This window comes from Lytechinus variegatus, chromosome 7 (assembly GCF_018143015.1).
Source record: "Lytechinus variegatus isolate NC3 chromosome 7, Lvar_3.0, whole genome shotgun sequence".
NCBI classification, from domain to species: domain Eukaryota; kingdom Metazoa; phylum Echinodermata; class Echinoidea; order Temnopleuroida; family Toxopneustidae; genus Lytechinus; species Lytechinus variegatus.
The window spans coordinates 16212587-16235724 of record NC_054746.1 but is presented as its reverse complement, the minus strand read 5'-3'; the positions used below and the strand labels follow the sequence as shown (position 1 = coordinate 16235724).

The following is a 23138-nucleotide window of genomic DNA, read 5'->3' as shown; positions in this document are numbered from 1 at the left end:
GCAAAAGTTGTAAGAATATGATTCAAAATCTAACATTGATTCTAGAAATGGTAACTATACTGAACTTCCTTTGCCCAAATTGGGAAAATATATCAATGATTTTTTTGACTGGCGGAAGAATTGGGGCTATTTTACTGTTTCAGTTGATGAATTAATTTGATCCCATCATAGTCATCTTCATAAATGGCGATTTATTTTTAAAATGAGCTGGCTACGATACCCTTCTCTGGTCAGATATGGAATGTCAGATATATTTCCTATCCAAAGGTAGTAAACATTTGACCCTCTAATTTCACATTTGTTTCTTTAAGAATTTTTCTCAAGTGCCATTTTAAACAAGTCTATGGGGAATGTTACACGCGCGTGACACCTCGTAACAAAAAGAAATTAGTTGAGCGCCATCTATTGTGAAAAACCGTACAATGCAAATACGGTATACGTACCGTTCCGGAATTTATTACCAAGTCCAACGCAAAGTTAAAGTCAAGTCAAGATACCGTACTCTTTGGACTAAAGTAAGTAACTTAGGAAAGATTAAGGGCGTTAAGCAGCAAGATAATTCGTGCATTTAGACTCTTTAAAATATCGTAGTAGATAGAATAGTGAATAGCAAAAATCTAGGCCTAGTATGATAATAAGTGAAACCAGACGGCCGACAGTGCCGGTGATGGAGCTGCCATGGAGTGTGGGGCCTGTCACCGTCATCCCCCGGCGCGGCGCGGCGGCGCGAGGCACGGTCCCGGCCCGACCTCAGCCGACGCGATTGATGGACCGAGTCTGAGCTCAGCTCACTCACATTTGGCTAACCTGGATGAATTCTGTTCAGCTTGCTTTGCCTGTAATGCCTGGCTGTTACCCCTGTTTTGGCTTTAATGGTGTTGGTTGAATGAGCTTGGTGGTGGTGGTGGTGGGGGGGGGGGGGCGGGGCACCAGAGGCAGAGCTACCAAGTCTCGCGCATTATGCGGGAGAATCAAGTATTTTTTTGACTCATGTTCATTCCCTCAAGGCTCAAATCTCTTGTCTCACGAAACTATCACATCCTATCCCCATATACATTGTACACAATGTCTGTGATCTCACCTTGTTCATTGAATGAGTGCTCAGATTCACAGAAAATCTCACTCATAGCTAGCTGGTCTTTGAACGTTAGCATCTCTAGACTGGGGCACTCATTCAATAAACAAGATTATCATGATTATGATATACCGGGGGGGGGGTTTCTTATTTTTATTTGGCAACCAGTCAAATTTGACTATTTTCGCCATCATATTAAATTTTTCAATGTTTTTTTTTTCCTTTAAAAAATAAATGAAAAAAGTAAAATTCAAAAATATATTTCTTTTTCTTCTTTTTTTTCTATGTCTTTTTTATAGGATATATCTACATGTACTAGGATTTAAAGTCAAGTAGGTGTGTCTCTCAGTCTCGCGCATTATGCAGGAGAATCAAGTATTTTTTTGACTCATGTTCATTCCCTCAAGGCTCAAATCTCTTGTCTCACGAAACTATCACATCCTATCCCCATATACATTGTACACAATGTCTGTGATCTCACCTTGTTCATTGAATGAGTGCTCAGATTCACAGAAAATCTCACTCATAGCTAGCTGGTCTTTGAACGTTAGCATCTCTAGACTGGGGCACTCATTCAATAAACAAGATTATCATGATTATGATATACCGGGGGGGGGGGGGTTCTTATTTTTATTTGGCAACCAGTCAAATTTGACTATTTTCGCCATCATATTAAATTTTTCAACGTTTTTTTTTCCTTTAAAAAATAAATGAAAAAAGTAAAATTCAAAAATATATTTCTTTTTCTTTTTTTTTTCTATGTCTTTTTTATAGGATATATCTACATGTACTAGGATTTAAAGTCTAGTAGGTGTGTCTCTCAGTTTTAAAATCAGGGCTTTTACTGAAAATATGTTATAAAGACCTACAACAAGTATGCAAATAAAACCTAGGATGAGATGACAGAGAAAAGAAATGAGGAAAATCACAGCTCCAATCCTACGCCCGTACCGGAGTATGGGGATACGTCTGTCCCGTTGATGTGAACATCAACGTCAGTGAAGTCTCGTTCTTTCCCGGAGACAAGACGCCTTTAAATCCTACCTACTTTAGGAGACAAGCCCTTGTAGGATGGAATGTGATTTTAGATGAGTTAGGGGAAAAAAAAATATATATATTTATTTATATATATATATATGGTGACAGCCCGCTAGACCGAGGGTCCGCGAGACCGAGGGTCCACGAGACCGAGGGTCCGCGAGACCGAAGGCCCGCGAGACCGACTCCCCCCCCTTCATCTGTTGCCGCGGTCGAGTGGTTTAAGGCGCCTCGTTGCAGCGGCGTAACAGGTGCCTGTTATAAGGGGGGGGGCAGTGTAAAAAAAAATCCCGGTAACTAAGTCCAGAATCAGTGGCTTTGCTAGGATTTCATTTTAGGCATGTTAGGGGGCGGTGATGAGCACGCGAAGTGTGAGAATTACTTAATAATGAGCGCGCGAAAGGCGATCCATATTTTAAGGGGAAGCATGGAAGCTCTGACGTTTTCTTCGAATTGTTCCTTGTCTGCTCTCGCTCGTCTTACGTTCTCCTATACCTTTTTATTTTCTCGCTCACGTTTCCCCCTTTTTTTGGGGGGGGGGTGGCTTCTTTTGGCTACAAAGTTGTTATCAATTAATACATATAATTGTTCATTTTTGTTATTCATTCATTTATTCAACTATTCATTAATAGATTCCCTTTTTTCATATCAATTAGTATTATTAGACTGGGAATAGTTTGCAAAAATGATTTTCATAATACTACGAAATCGGACACCCCACCCCCTCTCTTACTTTATCGTCTACCGAAATCATACCATAGTATACATAACTTTAACATACAGGACTGTTTATAAAACGTTGTCTGGTATTAGAAAAATATTCATCCATATATTTGGAGTGTCGGTTTTAAAAATTGATTGAATAAACTAAAGTGCTGAATAAAATAAAGGAGACAAAATGAAACAAAGCAAAACAAAAATGCCGAATAATATTAACAATTTAAATGATAGTAATAATAATAATTATGATGATAAAAACAACGGTAATAATATAACTGCTACTACTACTACTACTACTACTACTATACTACTACTACTTCTACGAATGTGAATACGACTCCTACTACAACAACTACTACTACTACGACTTCTACTTCTACTCCTGCTGCAGCTGCTGACATCATAACAAAAATAGTAACAACACCAATAAAAAATGGGTTTTAGTAGAACTCCCCCAGAGGACTACTTCTCCGGAGGGCGACTCCCCCATGATAACTCCCCAATGAAAACTCCCCCGAAGGACCATTTTCCCGAGGACAGGTATTAATGTACGTTCTTTTCTTTAGAACTTTCACCTTCTTGTTCTTATTATTCTGTTTAAATGAAAAAAAGCTAAGATAGGATTGCCCATAACGAAGGTTCAATGTTCCAGGTGTTTGTATATTTCCATAATATTTCCAGTTTTCTTGTTAAACATTAAATGCACAAGATCATGAAGCAGAATTACCATAAAAAACGTTAAATGAGTAGAGTTAATGATAAAGTAGTGTCAGTGAAATAAGGCATCGTTAGTTTATACTGTAAATAGCAGAGACACCCCCTCCCTACACTCCCCTAGAGAGACGTTTCGTGCGCGCAGTACGTGTTTCGCACGATTCGCGTGCTCACCACCGCCCCCTAAAATGAAATCCTATATAGCAACGCCACTGATTCTATTTAGTTACAGGGAATTATTTGACCCCCCCTCCCCAATAACAGGCACCTGTTACGCCGCTGCAACGAGGCGTTTTAAACCACTCGACCGCGGCAACCGATGATGGGAAAAAAGTCGGTCTCGCGGGCCTTCGGTCTCGCGGACCCCGGTCTCGCGGACCCTCGGTCTAGCGGACCCTCGGTCTCGCGGACCCTCGGTCTAGCGGACCCTCGGCCTCGCGGACCTTCGGTCAAGTGGTCGGACCCCATATATATATACATACACATAAATGTATATATATATTCATATGCATACGTATTCATCATTTAAGTATAAGTAAACCGTAAGGCAATTATCTGAAGGCTATAGTATACATGTTAGTCATGACCATATATAAAGATGTAATTGCAAAATAAACAGTATTTGGCTATAATGTAAAGTAATTAGAAGTAATCAAGAGCAGTCCAACTTTCTATTTTTTCTGTGTTTTTTTCTTTCTCAATTGGCTCTCTTGTAATTCTTTTTTTTTCCCTCTCTCTCGTGAGTTTGAATATCACCAATGAAGCTTGGCATATGGTTATGGCAAAACAAAAAGCTCAATTTTTTAACTGCTCCTCGAATAGCTGGGTAACTGATGAACTAGATCGACATGGTGCTTTCATCGGCCATTTTCCTCGAGTCACCTATGACTAATCATCAGCCGAGAAGGAGACTTTCTCCAACCGTTGACCAACATAAAAACATTGGCCCCAGTATCCGACTTACAGAATTAATTGAGGAAAGCATCCGGGCTTTCTGTGCATATTGCAGTGTTTTTTTCCAAAGGATTATGATATATATTTAAAAACAAGCTAGCCGAAAAGGCGTGCAAATATAAATACATAAAACATTCTTCCTTCAATAATTTTCTTTTGTATTTTAGGTAAATTTTGAGAAAATCGAAAATACCATAATTCATGCCATTCTTTAAAGGGGTTTATATAATGATTTATTGTTTCAGGATTGTTATATTATTTCGTATAATTCAACAAGTTGTACAATTCAAACTGTTCTGAGAAGATATATGTATTACTGTTTGTTATATTCGTTTCGTTCTAAGGACGAAACGTACGAGTGATTTTTGTTTGTCGGTGTCTATGCTTTTTAGCAGGGAGGGAATCTCTATACGTTCCGTCAAATTTGTTTCAGCGAGCAGCATAGCTCTTTGAATGATATAACGTGGGCATTTCACGAGAAAATGGTCAACAGTTTCCAATATTTTACAGGAATCACAAAAACCGGTGGGATGTAGTTTTAATCGGAAAAGATCAAAGTTAAGACCTATTATTCCGAAACGAAGTTAATGTAATAGCCTTTTGGCAAATCTGTTCAGGTGGCATTCGTATAAAGAAAGATTCACTCGTGGTTGTATCTGTCTCATATTACAAATGGAATACTTCCACCTGTTTTGCCATTCCTGTGTATATTTTTTTGTTATCAATGTTTTTGCTTCATCGGAACCTAAACTATTCTGAATTTCGATTCTCTTCGTTAAAGCTACTTTTGCATGAAAATCTGCTGTTTCGTTTCCACTTATACCACAATGGCTTGGTATCCATTCTAGAAATATTTCTTTACCCTGGTATTGAAGCTTAGTAGTTAAAGTTAGTATTTCAGTTACAAATGATATGTTTTTCATATTTTGAATAGCTAACAGTGCACTTTGTGAGTCACTTAAAATAACTGTTCCAACGTAAACATTAATATTTTCTAACCACTCTAATGCAAGTACTATTGCAGCCAACTCAGCCCGGAAAACTGAAGTATTATCATTTAGTCTTTTTGATTGGTGGTAAGACCATGTGGGTACGAAGAATGAAGCCGCAGAAGCACCTGTATTGGGTGCTTTTGATCCATCTGTATATATGTGTAGTTGATGGGACCATTTCTTGTTAATTAGTCTGAGACTTTCTTGATACAGAAATGAGGGGTTTTCGTTCTTATTTAAAGAGTTACTAAGTTCAGTGGATACTACAGGGGGTATGAAAAACCACGGTGGAAAATTACTCATATTTGTTTCAATATGGGGGCCCTGGTTTTCTGTTCTACAGCCAAAAGGTTTATTTATTTTTTGTAGTTTGGAAAGTTCCAACTGCCAACATGGTTCGATACCTTTTAATACAGGATGGTCTTTATGCGTTTCAATCTTTTGACGAAAGTTATCGGACAACATCTGTCTACGTAAATCGAGTGGAAGTTCTCCTAGTTCCACCTGGAGAGCTTCCAAAGAAGTGAGTGGTAATGCACCTGCACATATTCTTAGGGCTTGATACTGAATCGAATCTAGTTGTTTTTTAATAGAGGGTGCCGCGCTGTCATAGGCTTCACAGCCATAGTCAATTAAAGATCGTATATAGGCTCTATAGACCATTAGAAGAGATTTTGTTGAGCTTCCCCATGTGGTTCCTGTTAGATTGCGGATGATATTCAATTTTCTTTTGCATCTAATTATAATATCAGCAATATGTTGCTGCCACGTAAGCTTCTGATCAAAAATCACTCCCAGAAATCGTTTAGAACTTTTGAAAGTAAGGTCCTTGCCATTAAGTTCTAATTTTGGGTATTGTATTTTGTGTTTTTTTGTGAAGAGTACTGGGTTCGATTTATTTTGAGATAGATGGAAACCCATTTTTCGAACCAATCACTTAGTCTATTTATATATTTCTGCAATTTTCCAGTGATTTGGTCAAGGTTATTACCTGATATCCATATTGCACAATCGTCTGCATAAGTGGAGATAGAAATTGATTCTTCAGATGGAATATCACTTAACATGATGTTAAATAAAATGGGACTAAGGACACTCCCTTGCGGTAGACCGTTGTGCATAGTGTATATTTCAGATTTTGTTTTTCTCACAGCAACTTGGAAGGTTCTATTTTTCAAATAGTTTTGAAGAAAAATTATTATTTTTTCATTGATATTGTTTTTTAATAGTTTGTAAACAAGTCCATCTATGTTGAGCCTATCATAGGCTTTCTCAATATCTAAGAAGAAGGCAAGGGTGTATTCTCCATTATTGATGCTCTTTTGAATATCATTTTCTAGATTAATGATATTATCTGTTGTACTTCTTCCTTTGCGGAAGCCGCCCATATGCATAGGCAATATATCAGATTTTTCTATGAACCAGTCAAGTCTGTCTTTAATCATACGCTCAAATATTTTTATGAAACACGAAGTAAGTGCAATGGGTCTGTATGAGGACAGTAAACTTAAGTCTTTGTTTTGTTTCGGAATAGGGATGAGAATAGAGTGTTTCAGTTCAGTGGGTATCTTTCCAGTGTCCCACATTGAGTTTATTATTTTTAGCATGGTTTCTTTTGTTGAAAATGGAAGTTTTTTATATACTTCGTAGGGGATTTTATCCTCTCCTGGAGCAGAATTTTTGCAGGAGTTTAGAGCCTTTTCCAATTCGAAGAATTTGTATGGCTCATCGAGGATATTTCCATGTATTTGAGTTATGTTTAGAGGCAAACTTAGACTGATTTTATTTTTGCTTATAGCTTGGAAAAAAGTACCAAAGGCTTCCGCCTTTTCTTGGTCTGTAATAAATTCCTTTTCTTTTTCTACTATAATCGGTATTTTATTTCCTTTTTTAATCTGAATTCCATTCATCTGTTTTATAATCGACCATACTACCGATTCTGGCACGAAGCGATTTAATTTGATGCAAAAGTTGTGCCAGTAAGTACGTTCTGCTTGACGGAGCGTCTTTTGGGCTTGGGCTTTTTTCTTTTTGAATGTATTCAGGTTTTCTATTGAGATGTGTCTTTTTAATTTGTTACTAGCTTTATTTCTATCCTTAATTGTTTTGGAACATTCTTTTGTCCACCAGGGGATAGGCTTGTGATGTTTCTTGCCTCTTTTAGGTATTGTTTCATTTATAACATTTAAAACACATTGTTTGAAGAGAGCGTAGTCCTCTTGTAAATCAGACCAGGTCATATCCTTGAAAATTTCTTCACATCTTTCGGAGAATTTAACCCAGTCCATGTTCTTGAAGGACCAGAAATTTTCTGGAGTTTGGTTGTCAATTTCAGAACATATGCTTGTAGTCTTTTCCATTAGCACCTTTATTGCTATTGGAAAGTGATCACTCCCGAGTGAGGTGTCGAGTACTTCCCAAGAACATTTATTCGATATATCTGGGGATGCTATACTTAGATCTAAACACGACATCTTTCCAGTCACTGGGTCCAATCTAGTACCTGTTGCATTATTAAGTATAACAAAATTATTTGAAGCAATGAAATGTTCTACAGCCCGTCCGTTGACGTCGTTTTTCTCACTACCCCATAAAGTGTTATGAGCGTTGAAATCCCCTACGTAAATAAGGTTATTCGTCTTTACGAATTCAGTTAATTTCTTGAGGATATGGTCATCTATTTTTTTTACATGGGTTATAATAATTTACTACAGATACTCTAAATTGCGAGATATGTATTTCCACCGATTGAAGTTCAAGCTCTTCATCATATCGAGGGTAGTAAAAGTTTATAGAATGGTGGACATAAATTGCACATCCACCCCTACTTTGTCCACCCTGGTTGGTTCTATTCCTGGGGAAACATGTGTATCCAGGAATGAGAAAAATATTATCATCCGTAAACCACGTCTCCTGTACACAAATTATATGGTAATTTTTTCCTTTTTTTGAAGAAATAAATTTTACTAATTCTTTACCATGCGCACACATGCCCTGCGCATTCCATTGTAAAATGGTGAGTGCTGATAGTATTGTCATAAGTTTACTGCCCTTCATTGTTTGTATTTGCTTTGATGTTTAAAAGCCTTTGGGCAGTAGCTTCAACAATGTTTATCACGTCTTTTTTAGAGTATCTGTCCGTAAAAAGGAAAATGAGATGGGAGATGAGCTCTATAATCTGTTCATTATTTGCATTTGCAAAGTTATTTTCGGTTCTCCTCGACTCGTCATTGTGTTCTTCTCTCGGTATTTCCCGAGAAGGACCTGGTAGCTGTGATGGCTGGTTGTTCTGAGTTTGGATACTAGGAGGGGGATCACTGGGATGGTTTTGATCGGGGTTTCTTATTTCACTTTGAGGGGTTTTCGTTTTAGTCATAGGAGTTGTGGTATTAGTAGGGGGGATTGAGGGATGGTTGTCTATTACAGGGATGGGTTTATTTACATTATTCTCGTTCGCTTGACCATTCTCTACAAAAAATTTTGTAGCTTGGGCATAGGTTATGTTGTTTTGAATTTTCAGTTGTTGAATTTTCTTAGCTTTTTTGGCAGCAATACATCCGTTATACGCTGCTGAGTGTTTGCCTCCGCAATTTACACACGTTCGGTCTTCTTTTCGTTTACATTCTTCAAAGGTGTGATTTTCTCCGCAACGGACACATCTAACCTTTGACCTGCATTGTGAGATTCCATGTCCGTAACGCTGGCATTTAAAGCACCTCGTTACCCAGGGTATGTACTGTTTTACCATAAAGAATTGAAAGTACATTGTAATTTTATCTGGTAGGGATGCTCTATTGAAAGTCAGTAGAACCGAACAGAGGGGTATGGTTACACGTGCATTATTTCCATTGTCTGGGTTATCATTTTTAACAGTCTTACTTATTCTTTTAGCCGATGTTACACCCTGCAATTTGAGCTCATCTACAATCTCTTTTTCCGTCATTTCAAGTGGTACATTAGAAATAACTCCTTTTAGGCCTGTTGTTTTCTTTTCTACCTTTACATGGAGATTCCCTATGTTACTTAATTGTAGAATAGCCCTCAGTTGTTTGATGTTCTTGCATTTAACAAGAATCGCCTTACCCTGTTGTATTGGTAAAATACGTTCTACAGGATTAATGGCAACTGCCTTGATTGCGTTAGCTAGAATGGCCGGACTCACATCCTTGAAGCTCTTATGTTTTTCAATAGGGGTAATGATCAGGTCTAAATTCCTATTCTGGTATGGCGATGAGATACTGGGGTCTGATTCGTATGATGACGATTTATCCGTATTTTTATCTGCCCCCAAATTACTGGCAAGTCTCGGCCTTTTCCCAGGTCTTTTTTTGGGACGAGAGTAAGAGACAGTCATAAAATCGTCATCATCCAAATCAGGTCCATGGTCTTCAATGATCTCCGGCGCTGATACCGAAGCTTGTGCCATTATTGGTGGGGACCAATAAGGCGGGAAATACAAAATAAAGAGGAGTGCGTTGTGTTAGTAGTATATGTATAGCCTTCAAGAAAAAATGCCTTACCTTATTTTCTTTTGCCCGTTGAGACAAACTCCTACATATATCTCTAAATCCAAGTATAGATATCCTCGAATAAAGAAAACAGCAGTTTAAAGCTCAAAATTGGGGTAAAAAAGCAGATTAAGGCGGATTTAAAATCCGGTAGGTTATATTAACTAGTCTTGACTTGAGGACGCAATTAAGCTTTTTCGATATACCGGTATTAGTAATACCGTTCGGTATGAACGTCATACCGGTATGGATACCGCCGTTGAAATTTCAATACCGAAATACCGTCATACCAAAAGTTGAAAATATCATACCGGTATTTTCTTCTGTATTGTCGTTTATGGGTATTTTTACAGTAAAATTAAGCCAAAGCATTAAGTTCTTTGGCTCTCTCAATGTATTTAATGAAATCAGAATCCAATAATCTAACCTCGAAATGATTACATTGCCCCTTAACTACTGTCCGAGCTCCGCTAGCCGCTGCATAAGGCCTCGGCCCCACCGCTACATAGGGTGCATGTCGGCTCAGCTCCATGCACTCGTATACACAGCTACAGTAAACAACGAAGTCGATCGAGACGGAGAGCATTTCATGAAGAGCTTTTTCAGTGGATTCAACAACAGATTTGCTTTCCGCCAATCACATGCGCGGGTTTCCTAGCTTGTAACATCCCTCTACACAAACAAAAATCACTGACAAAACTCTTTTTGAAACACTCCCTAGCCTGCCTTTTGACCACGTGGTGTTTTGCGGGCTTCAAGTTCAACAAAGTATCAACCTTGGCTTGGGGCGTTGACAGACAAATCACAGGGATTAACACTTGTATTTTCTTTATGCAAGTTTTTTTTTTCTTCTCGGACTGCTCTTAACTTGTAAGGGAATGTCCACTGAGTTTCTTTTTTTTTTTGGGGGGGGGTGCTGTGCATTGACAGACAAACCACAGGGATTAACACTTTTTCTTTATGCAATGTTTTTTTTCTGGACCGCTCTTGACTTGTTTCAATTATGACAAGTTTACTTTTATACTACTAGTATAAGCCTGCTACAAAAATCGTCTGACCCCCCCCCCAAAAAAAAAAAAGAAAGAAAAAATTTCAAAAAATAAATAAATCCATAAAGAAAAAAAATAATGCATTAATAAATAAACAAATTATATATGAACATAAAAAAGACAGAAAATGTTGATAACATTAAGAGGAAAAATGTTACGCCATCCCTCTTTGTTTATTTTGAAAATGATCTGCGAAGTGATCGTAAATGGAATAAAGTGGCTGAGAATATTTGTGTGATTTGTGATGGGTGTATCCGTTTTGTGCATGTGCGGTCATGAATAAAATAAAATAAACTATTGGATTGATTGTAATTTAAATTTATGATGGTCTCGTGGCGTGATAAGATGATGATCAACTAAATTTTGGCATGTGTGAAAGATGAAATTGACAAAAAAAAGGGGAAGATCGAGATTCGGAGAAGAGGAGGATGTTGATTGTTCGTGGTAAGAGAGGGGTGGTGACGGGGAGAGAAAGGGCCGATGGAAAGAGAAGGTGAAGAATTAAGGGGCTTGGGAGATAAAGAAAAACAAAAGCAAGAAAAAAGGAGTGAGAAAGAGGCAGCCGGGGTATAAGAAGTTTATGGGGAGGGTTCTACTTTTAGACAACGTGGAGATTCACAAGAGGGGGAGTTCAACACAATGGACATTTATAAGAAAAGTTATTTACGAGACGTCAAAATTTTAGGTCAACAAACTTTGAACCTTCGACGAACACATGTTGATGTGAGTGGTAAACAAAAGGGGCGAATCTGAATGTGAATGAGTGGGGCCAAATCGGTGAAGGGAAAATTTCGCATATCTCCTTGACTGTTTTAGCGGGAATTTTGGTGCTTGGAACTTGGGGCATGTACACACGTTCAGTGAGTTGGTGCGGTGTAGCATTTTGCAACTTGACTTATTGATTTCGTACCATGTGCTTGCTGAGATAATTTTGCACACATGCATTCACAGCTCTCGTTGGGAGCGGAGAGAGCATGATCGTTTATCTTTTGGTAAAGAAAGAGAGTTTTTGTCAATGAGAATGGACCATGCTGAGCATTCCTCAGCTGACCACAAGCATACCCTCTTTATCCGAGGCCATACCAGGGCTAAACAAACATTGGACACTGTTAAATTAGGAATTTACTCGGTATTAGTCGGTATACTGGTATTGAAGCAATTAGTAATACCGGTATTGAAAATATCAATACCGAAAAAGCTTAGACGCAATGATGATGACAGTATATAAAAAATGATCATCATTGCGTCTTCAAGACTAGATATAACCTTGTTCTCTGTTGCATCTCTATGTGTGGCAAAATAAGGCTGGCAATGTTTGGCTTATTTTCTTGTTTTCTTTGGGACAAATGCTTGATTTCTTTAGACTGACAGTTTCCATTACACGTATTCATCATACAACTTGGCTCTTAAATTTGATTCTTTAAATTATTTTTTCTTAATTTAAAATAGAGATTGAAAAATGAAAATTTTCTTGCCATACATACTCTCCATCAATAGAGGGCGTACATAAAAATATGGCCAAAATCTAAGTTTTTGAGCGCTCTGGTGAATACAAAAATTATTCCCAAGTTACTAATGAAAAATAAATTGCAACTGTAAGGAAATTAGTAATTTTGATCACAAAATTAATATTTTAATAATTTGTTAAAGTGTGTGCTCTGTAGCATTGGCATACCTTCTTCTTCCTCCACTGATCCCGGAGATCTACAGCTGGTTGCTGTTTTGTTGCATACATAATTATAAGAGCACTTCCTCAGAGTAGAATAGGTATCAGTGATACAACACGTTTACACATTCAAGAGAGAAAGGAGGTATGAAAGATGTGGATTTTGTGCCGGAAGAGTAAGAGTTTAGTGGTCAGCTTGTCTTGCATGGAAGAAGATAGTTTTGGATGGACAGGTAATAGAATGGACTTAGCATAGTCTTCACAGCAGTCTTGACAAAATAAGGAGCAGATCGATGCAGGAAGGCCCAATTTTCTCACTTCCACTTGGAGTTCATCACGTTGAATGTCAAACACATGGCAGCTAGCTATGACGTGGATGGTGTCTTCATCACCTTGATGACATAGCTAGGCGACAAGTTGGAGAAGTAGCCTTCTTTATCAGAACTAGCCTGCACTGAGTTGGATAGGTCTGACTCACTAGCTGTGACCTGATGACAACAGCTCGTTTTAGAAACTAAGAGCTACTGGAGCTGGGGTATAGTGTGTTTGACGCTGGTATATCTATGTTCCTCCACAGCGAAAGAGTAGATTTTGACTGAATAGCAGCCAGTACCTCATCTTTAACCTTGTTTGTAACTGCCCTATTTGAGATCTTCTTCCAGGTGATGTAGGAGATGGGTTTGAGCAGAAGGGAGTAAAGGTCAGGGCATACCATTGGCTAGACAGGAATAATCGGCGTTTCTGGGGATTTATTCAACAATTTCTAACATTTTACTATTCCATTCACCGATGGTAGTGTGTAAGGCTGTAAGTGTGAGCTCGCATGTGTTATCACATCCTCCCCTTTGACGATAAACTGTCCATACTTTGATGTGCCTTTTTACATCAAATTTACACTCTAAGGATTTATCAACTACAAGATATCAATTCATAATTTATAATCAATGAATACAAATGTCAAAAAAATATATCAAAAGGTATGAAAATGGTACTTTACCGATGTTTTCTTGCGACTTGGACACCAGAATCACTCCCAAAATAGAAGCCAAAATTACAAATGAACGGAGATTGCATCGACAATTTATGAATGTGATATCGATATTAATTATTGTGCGATCTGCGCCACATGCGAGCTAAACCGCTACGATCACAGGTAGCAGAGCACATTCGATATATCGAGACATTAAAAAGTTAACGATAATGACGTCATTCAAGATGGCAACTTGCAAGAAAAACCGTCAGCTGAGGTGAAAATGTCTTAGATGAAAGATTTCTCGATCATCCAGAGGATTTTTATCAATAACTCCGGTCCAAGGTACGCAATTACTTATATTTCCCTGATAATGGAAACCATGAAACTGTAAATTTCGCTTAAAATACAGTTTTAAATCGCGACCAATAAAACGTTAGTTCACTTATGGGTCATTCCATCTGGATTCACCCAGTGGTTGCACCCGACCGTCTCAGAATTCGTTGTAAATTGGTACACATAAAATTCACCATGGCCCACGCACAAAACAAAAAATATTAGTCAAATCGGTCCGCCGGTTTTCACGCTTGTTCCATACACCGCTTGCATCTACATGTACATACACAGCGCTAGCGTGCTCCGTACCCACTGTACCACGATCCCATTCCATAGACCCTGTTTTCACACCACCCGGTATATATTTAGTTACCATGACCCCATATTTTACCCCTGTGGTCAGTTCCTTAGACCCCCATTTCAGGGTTTCGTCAGGCACAACCCCATCAAAATATAATTTGGGTGCCCCCCCTCCCCCTGGACTTGTTTGTTACAGCAGATTTGTGCATGTGGTACCTGGGGTGGTGATATCCTTTGCGTTAGGGTCACTCACAAGGTCATTGGTCATCAATATTTGATCATTTTAGAAGTCTGAAGATATAATATATTTCTGATTAGGTAATGGCATTGTCATATATTTCAACTACACAGTTAAAAATAAAATGAGTTGACAACTTTTTGATTTCAGTACTTTTTGGGGCAAAATAGTGTCATTGACATTGTTTCTTATTTATTTTTTCAGGGGCTCAGTAGCTCAAATAATGATGTCTTGGGTACAGAAGTACATGTATGTTGCTAGGAGTTCATTGCTGACTAAACGGATATGCAAATTGCCGAGGAGACAAGTTCAGCGATGTTTTTGGACTGGAGGAATCTGGAACAAACTCGGTATACGTACAGTGAAACAGTGGGTGCCAAGTTCAAGCTCCATGAGATGGAGTCATACTTTGGTAATATAACCCATGATTGTTTCTTGTAAATGTTGGCTTTTGATGATTTCTGCAATAGAATAAATGCTGTTCTCAAAGTTTGTAGAAAATAACCCAACCTTTGTCTCCTTAGTTGAATTTTTTAACTCTTCATTCTATGTATTTCTTGATATTCATGTTAATTATACATGTAAATTTTATTTTCATGTTTATCTATCTGTATCGTTCTCACTTGCATGGATTCAAGTAGTAGTTCTACTGTTAAGGGGGGGGGGGGTGACTTTTTGAATATATCAGTATGACATCATTTAGAGTTGTGCTCTAAAGTTTGTGAACCCCACTCCTTCATACTGAGTGTTGAATGTAGACAGCAACATTATAATGTTCAGCGAGAACCAAAGTTTATTGAATGTAAGCAAACTTTATTCAGTGTAATATTTTAGCACCTTGAACATGACAAAACTTGAACATTTTGAATTTGTTCTTCAATATCTGGTAGGGTTCACTAACTTTTGAGCACCACTGTATTTATACCTCATGTCTCCTCATGTGAAATAAATCGGATACAGTTTAAAGGGCCGAATCCCCACTTTTGCATTGTCTTTAACCAAACATCCAACATTCAGTACCTGGTTTACCTCCTCCAAAAATCTTAACCGTCAATCTCCGACATACTCCTAGATATCAGCAATACAAATGTAAGACGAAACGATTTCGCAATAGCCCCATACCATATTTCATAGATCTCCTGAATAAAGACATGCCCAATCAATAAACCCATTGCTCATTTGAAAGCAATACCAGCCTACGTGCAATATCAAGTTTTTTAATGAATGAAGAAATAAACTCTTATTTAATATCCATATATTTTTATTGATCTTTTACAGCTTACGTATTTTGTTTTTATTTTTATTATTCTTAATTTACCCTTTCCTCATGATCTTATGTACATGTATATAAATTTTCATTGCCTAAGTATTCTTGCCTATACACATATTTCTCATGTCAGTTTTTACAAAGGTTACTGCTTTTTAATGTTTGAAATATGTAATGAGTCTTTTAATTGTTTTTACTTTGTATACATGACCAATTCAGCCATTTGGCTGTGACTCATGTTTTTAGTAAGCCTTGAATTGAATTGAATTGAATTTGAATGTTCGAGCTTGTTTCGGAACTAATGACTGTCAATCTGACATTTTCAAACTTATTTGATAAGACAGTTCAAAGTGCAGACTTTACACTCTACAGACATGAGAACAATTCCTCTAATTCTTAACCGTTGACTATATTTTCCTTTCCACATAGGGTCCAAGTTCAGCAGGAAAATTGATGAACCCCAGTCTCGCCATTGACCAACTGAGCTCTGACAATGATAACAAAATTCTGATTGTTACTTGGTCTGATGGTGCAGTGAGCAGGTAAGAAAAAAATATAAATATGAACTACATGTACTCATATATTTGCCCGTATTTGACTTGTATTAAGTGAGCATGTATTTCTGCAATCTAATTTGATTCAAGTTCAATCCCTCTAGCTCAGGGGCCAGTAACAGAAATTTAAGTAATCGATCTTACAGTTTATTTGTACACGTGGTTGTACATCATGATCAAAGTTAATCAGTCCTCTGATAACTCTACATACAATACAATACATGTTACATTTATACAGCGCATTACATTTACATTTCAATGCACCTTACAAATAAATTATTAAAGCATACATACAACATAATACATTAAAATATATACATAAACATAATAAGACTAGGAAAAAATACATATGTATATTAACAATAATTACATTATGAACAACTAGCTAAAAAGAAAACGAAAATGTCTTTAGTCTGCTTTTGAAGGCCTCAATGGAAGGAACATCACAGATTTGGGTTGGAAGTCTATTCCAGAGAGTGGGTACGATCGAGGAGAAGGCATGATCACCATATCTCATGCAGGTGCGAGGTCTAGGTGTGCATGTGCCGATGAACGAAGTGTACGGGAACCTGAAGTCGACTGAGGGGTGATCAGTGAAGTGAGATATGCAGATGCAATGCTGTGCTTAGGCTTAGCCTTGAACATGAGGAGAAGGATCTTGAATTGTAGCCTTTTCTCAATTGGAAGCCAGTGCAAGGATTGGAGAATCGGGGTGATGTGGTCAAATTTCCTTGAGCATGTGATGAGCCGAGCAGCAGTGCTTTGAATATGTTGCAATGGAGTTACATGTAGTTGAGTTTTGGGAACTCCTACCAGAAGGCTTTTACAATAATTGAGATGTGTTGTGACGAAGGCATGGACCAGTCTCTCCGCACTCACATTATCCACATACTTCCTTATCTTTCCTATTTCGGATATTCCAAATCCTGCGGACTGATAAGTGTTTCTTATATTCTGTCTCGTAGTCAGCTTGTCATCGAGTGTGACGCCAAGATTACGCACAGTTTCAGATGTGGAACTATAACTAATTCGCACAGCGGATAGTGGTGTAGTCTTCCTAACCTGTGAGGTGACATGGAGAATCTCAGTTTTACACCCGTTTAGCATGAGCTGGTTGTTCGCTGACCACCGTTGAACATGCTTGTATAAACGATAACTTCAGTTTAACTTAACCTAGGATCATATAATTTGGTGTGTATGATACTAGAATGGATCCCAGGAAGCCTATCGATTTTGAGGTCAAAGGTCAAGGTCACAGTGACATGCTTTCATCTTACCCTTCTGAAGTCCTTGTAAATGTGATAACTACAGTTTAACTTAACCTAGGCTCATATGATTTTACCCTTCATTTTACCCTGAAGAAGTACTTGTAAATGCTATAACTTCAAATTAACATAAGCTAGGCTCAAATATTTTATTGTGTTTGATACTAGCATAGATCCCAGGATTCCTATCGATTTTGAGGTCAAAAGGTCAAAGGCCAAGGTCACAGTGACATGCTTTCATCTTACTTTAATATTTTTAGTGTGTTTGATACTACCGTAGATCCCAGGAATCCTATCAATATGTCAAAGGCTAAGGTCACAGTGACATCTTTCATCTCACCCTTCTGAAGTCCTTGTAAATGCGATAATTTCAGTTTAACTTGAGCTAGGCTCATATAATTTGGTGTGTATGATACTAGCATGGATCCCAGGAAGCCTATTCATTTTGAGGTCAAGGGTCAAGGTCACACTGACATGTTTTCATATCATCCTTCTGCAGTCCTTGTAAATGCGATAACTTCTGTTTAACTTAAGCTAGGCTCATATGATTTGGTGTGTATGATACTAACATGGATCCCAGGAAGCCTATTGATTTTGAGGTCAAGGGTCAAGGTTACACCAACATGTTTTAATCTCACTATTCTGCAGTCCTTGTAAACAAGATAACTTTAGTTTAACTTGACCTAGACTCATATTATTTGGTATGTTTTATACTAGCATGGATCCCAAGTAGCCTACTGATTTTAAGGTCAAAAGGTCAAAGGTCAAGATCACAGTGATATGTTTTCATCTTACTCTTCTGAAGTCCTTTCAAACATGATAAAAATTATTTCAACTTAACCTAGGCTCATATAATTTGGTGTGTATGATACTAGCATGGATCCCAGGTAGCCTATTGATTTTGTGGTCAGAAGGTAAGGTCGCCACCTGCCACTTTTCTTGCAGACCCGTTGTTGAAGTTTTTGTGAACTTTGCTCTCATTTCTCCTGCATAAATTTTTATCACACTTGGTTCAAATGATAATTGGATAATACCACGTGTGTTAATGAGGATGATGGGGTCAAAGGTCATCTGAGGGTCAAAATATCATGGGGGTTAAAATTGCTCTCATTTCTTTATTTCTGCATCAATTCTGTTTGTTTGGTACAAATCTTGGGCATTACCATATGTGTTAAGGAGGATGAATGGGGTCAAAGGGCCATCTCACTGCACTCGTTGGATTGCAGGTTGTGGGTGTAGTCTTGCTGCATTAGACCCTATTCTGCACCAGACACTGTAAGCTAATTGAAGAGCAGATGACCTTGACAAGAGGCTACTTAGGCCAAGGCAAAAGCAAAATTGCTTTTAACTTTCACATTTCTCTGGAATTCGTTAATGCGTTCACTTGTTTGGTGCATTTTCCATGCCCCATACCATCTGAGTGCTTTATAGTGTTACTCTTTAACCACAACTTTCCCTCTTGCTAATAAAGCTGTTGAGTATTTGTTCTGTAGAATGCGGCTGTGGCACATTCCTGTTCATGTGCATAAACATATATTGGTCATGGCTCTGTCTCGTCAAAATTTTTTCTTTTTGTCCTATTCAGATACAATACATCGTGGTTGAGGATAAACTGTCACTGCAGTGCATGTAAACAGCCTGATTCGGGTCAAAGGTTAATCAATATTACAGATTTTCCTGCTCATCTTACAATTCAAACATCATCTTATCAACATGGTTCGTATATTAATTGTCTTTTTTTTCCTCATAGTATTGGCAATGATTAATTCGATCAGGGGGATGTATCATAAGCTCAGGTTTCATTTAAATTTTGGTCTGAATCTATGATTTAAAGGGGTGGTCCAGGCTGAAAGTATTTATATCTTAATAAATAGAGTAGAATTCACTGAGCAAAATGTTGAAAATTTTGTCAAAATCGGACAACAAATAGCAAAGTTATTGAATTTTAAAGTTTAGTAATATTTTGTAAAAACAGTCATCATGAATATTCATTAGGTGGGCTGATGATGTCACGTCTCCACTTGTTCTTTTGTATGTTATTATATGAAATTAGGTTTATTCAAAATTTTTTCCTCCAAGAACTAGAAAAATTGGATTGACAACTGATTTAGTGCATTAGATATTTACTGCTGCAACTTATTTCATTATGAGGGAGACATTTTCTTCACACAAGTATGAAATAATGAAAAAAATATGATTATATGTAATAACCTAAGAAAACGGAAAGTGGAGATGTGACATCATCAGCTCGCCTAATGAATATTCATGACGACTGTTTTCACAAAATATTGCTTAACTTTAAACATCAATAACTTTATTATTTGTTATCCGATTTTGATGAAATTTTCAGCGTTTTGCTCAGTGAGTTCTACTCTGTGTATTAAGCTATAAATATTTCCAGCCTGGACCATGGGAAACTAAATATGGGACAGCATCAGCATATTTAGAATCATTTTTTATACGTCCGTCCTAGATGGACGTATTTTGGTATCACGCTCGGTGTCCGTCTCTCTGTCCGTCCGTTAACTTTTCCTTGTAAATGCGAAAACTTCAGTTAAACTTAACCTAGGCTCATATAATTGAGTGTATGATACTAATATAAATACCAGGAAACCTATTGATTTTGAGATCAAAGGTCAAAGATGAAGGTCACAGTGACATGTTTTCATCTTCCTATTCTAAAGTCTTTGTGAACACGATAACTGCAGTTTAATTTAACCTAGGCTCATAAAATTTGTATGATACTAGCATGAATCCCAGGAATTCTATTAATTTTGAGGTCAGAAGGTCAAAGGTGAAGTCGCCACCCTCTACTTTCCTTGCTTATTATGTGCTCGGCTAAGCGACACTTGTTAAAATAATGATAACACATTAAATGAGCACTTTACAGAATTTATTTTTGCAATATGTTCGGGTTCATGAAATTGCGAAATGATTATGGTCATTTTAATGCATGTTTGACACTTTGACTCAGCAGTAGTACACATGTACTTCATCATTTACAGTTTCCTTTCTCTTGACATGGGTTTTTTGTATATGAAGTATATATGATAAGAGTGAAACATAGTTTTAAAAATGTATTTATCATTCATTCATTTTTGCCTTGGGGGAATGTGAGGGATTTAATCTGAATAATAGAATATAAGAAAAAGCATGGTGTCATTGGTTACACATCAAAGGTAGAAGTTAATGAACAAAACTTATCATGAAAAAAATGATGCGCAACAAAGTTTAGTGTATTTTTAATTTTCAATGATAAGAAACGAAATCTATTTTTAGTAGCATTGTTGCTACTTCTAGAGATACATGCACTACTTTGAAATCAGAGTCAGTTAGTTTGTGTATTAATATCCTAGGTAATAAATTATATGCTTCTCTTTTTGCTCCAATATAGTAGAATTAATAGATACACATTCATTTTTCTTATACAGATGGAGAGTCTGGTTTCATTAGAGTGAAATTTATTGAAGAAGATGATCACGAATGCATTGTTCCTGTGACTTGGTTGAAGCAGCATAGTTATTCTCCGATTGACCTTGAGGTCAAAGCAAGGTTACGGGATGTCAAATATCTAGATGTGAGTTGAGACTGTTTGAATCTTATCAGATGAACAGTAGGTTATCAGTAATATGTTAAGTATATTTAATATATTTAATATATTTAAAAATCTTGTGAATTTCTTATTTGTGTAACAGGGGAGAATTAGAGTGTACTTCGGATAAAACAAATAAAAGATGGATTGAAATCCTCAAGTGAGAATAAACAAGAATAAATAAGAATATGAAAGCCCATAGTAGTTTTTGCTTTTTTTAATTATATTTTACAAGTTCAGCTCTCTGTGTCTCACTTTTTGTATCTGGTTTCATTCTAAAACTCCATCATCTAGAGTACCATTAAAAGTTTTGGATGGGCGGATGTCGCAAGTTCAGAAAGTGACTTATTTGAGTAAGTATCATGGGGGGGGGTGTTTCGCAAAGATTTTAGGGTCGATTTCAATTGCATGTTAGTTTTAACTCATCACCACAATAGTAAGATCATGTGCACATCCATCAATCAGATTGCGTGTTAAATGATATGTGTATGTACTTAACTGTTTGTGAAACAACCTCTTGGTCTATGGACAGAAAGCCCTGTACAATGTGAAAGAATATTAAAGTTCGATTTCACTTTTTTTTTGGGGGGGGTGAAGATACGTAAACTGAATTCCAAGCACTATTAAAAACAAGAAAATATATTGTTTCGTTCTTACGTAAGTTCTACTTCGATTGGTATTTGTATTTTGGAATCATATTATAAGCCATTGCATCCCAATTGGAAGTTGCTTCAGTACTCTGTTACTGATTTCTTACTGACAGATACATTTATTTTATGTTGGAAATCCTGTCCTTTTTAACCTCTGTCATGCCAACAAATTTAGGATCATATGTCCACAACAGTATAGATTGATTTTTTCATTTTCAAGAAAAAAAAAGCAAAGTGATGTTTTTGTTTTTTATGAAAAACATGTCACCTCGAGGTTTCTGTGTGAAGTATTTGTCACTCAAATACTATGCGCATGTTTTGCCAGCCAGTTGTTAGCATTTTGTATTTAACTTCAGAATTTTTATTAGGGGCATATTTATGCTGGAGGGAAAGTAAATTTAGATGACAATCCAAATTTCATTCGTTTTGCAACTGTTCACTCACAACCAAAAATTGTGAGTTAGATCGCAAGGAAGGTATAAAATGAAATACTATCTGATAATCTATTTGTCTAATTTTGAATTTTGACTGCAAGAATTGAATATTCAGCTAAAGTTGATCCTAAATTTGTTATTTTAAACAGAAATATTACCATCTGTTCATAATTTGTATCAATAAGGATAAGAAAATCAAAAATTTGAAGAAAAAGGAATATTTTGTTCATTTTACCATCCTCTGCATAGAGAATATTTCACATTTTTTTTTGTTATTGCGGTAAAATTTAAGAAAACTTAACACTTTATTTTCATTGATTTTAAATTTTTTCTGTTCACACATGCAACAAGATTTAAAAAATTTTAATTGTGCCAAATATTATTTTTCAAATTTGTCTTTTTGTTGTGTTTATGAATGCCATTTTGATTGATTGTTGTATTACAGGTGGCTTGATCATCTGAATACATATGGTGTAACAATACTGAACAATGTACCCTTGAGTCACGAATCAGTTTCCAAGGTAAGAAGCAATTTTATAATCAAATCATAATTACATTGAACTTTCAGATTTTCATGTGAAAAGCAGAACATTTTAAAAAGAAATACAAAGCTCCAGGCATCAGTAAAATCGTGAAACGTAAACCTCACTATTTTTTGTCTTGCCTGCATAGAAGGAGTTAGATATGGGAGCTGCTTTTCCAACAGTGGCATTGGCGCCATCATCGTTATCAACATTAAAATCTTAACCAAGGTTTTTTAAATTTCATTGTAACTTTGAAAATATGAGGACTTATTTCATGAACTTACACGTAAGG

General features: G+C 36.9%; 2 protein-coding genes across 2 annotated transcripts in view; one reads left to right on the top strand and one right to left on the bottom strand.

The window, feature by feature from the left end:
* The first annotated feature begins 482 nt into the window (after positions 1-482).
* Positions 483-23138, top strand: part of LOC121418557 (probable gamma-butyrobetaine dioxygenase) — a 62603-nt gene continuing 39947 nt past the window's right edge. Inside the window, exons 1-7 of the mRNA XM_041612489.1 lie at positions 483-515; positions 14765-14972; positions 16257-16369; positions 19232-19362; positions 21078-21223; positions 21533-21591; positions 22768-22843. Coding sequence (XP_041468423.1) covers positions 14784-14972; positions 16257-16369; positions 19232-19362; positions 21078-21223; positions 21533-21591; positions 22768-22843 — 714 coding nt within the window. The 5' untranslated portion in view covers positions 483-515; positions 14765-14783. The remainder of the gene's footprint in view (positions 516-14764; positions 14973-16256; positions 16370-19231; positions 19363-21077; positions 21224-21532; positions 21592-22767; positions 22844-23138) is intronic.
* LOC121418061 lies at positions 8537-9919 on the bottom strand. The gene has a single exon (XM_041611766.1). The coding sequence runs from the start codon at positions 9917-9919 to the stop codon at positions 8537-8539; it is 1383 nt and encodes a 460-aa protein (XP_041467700.1).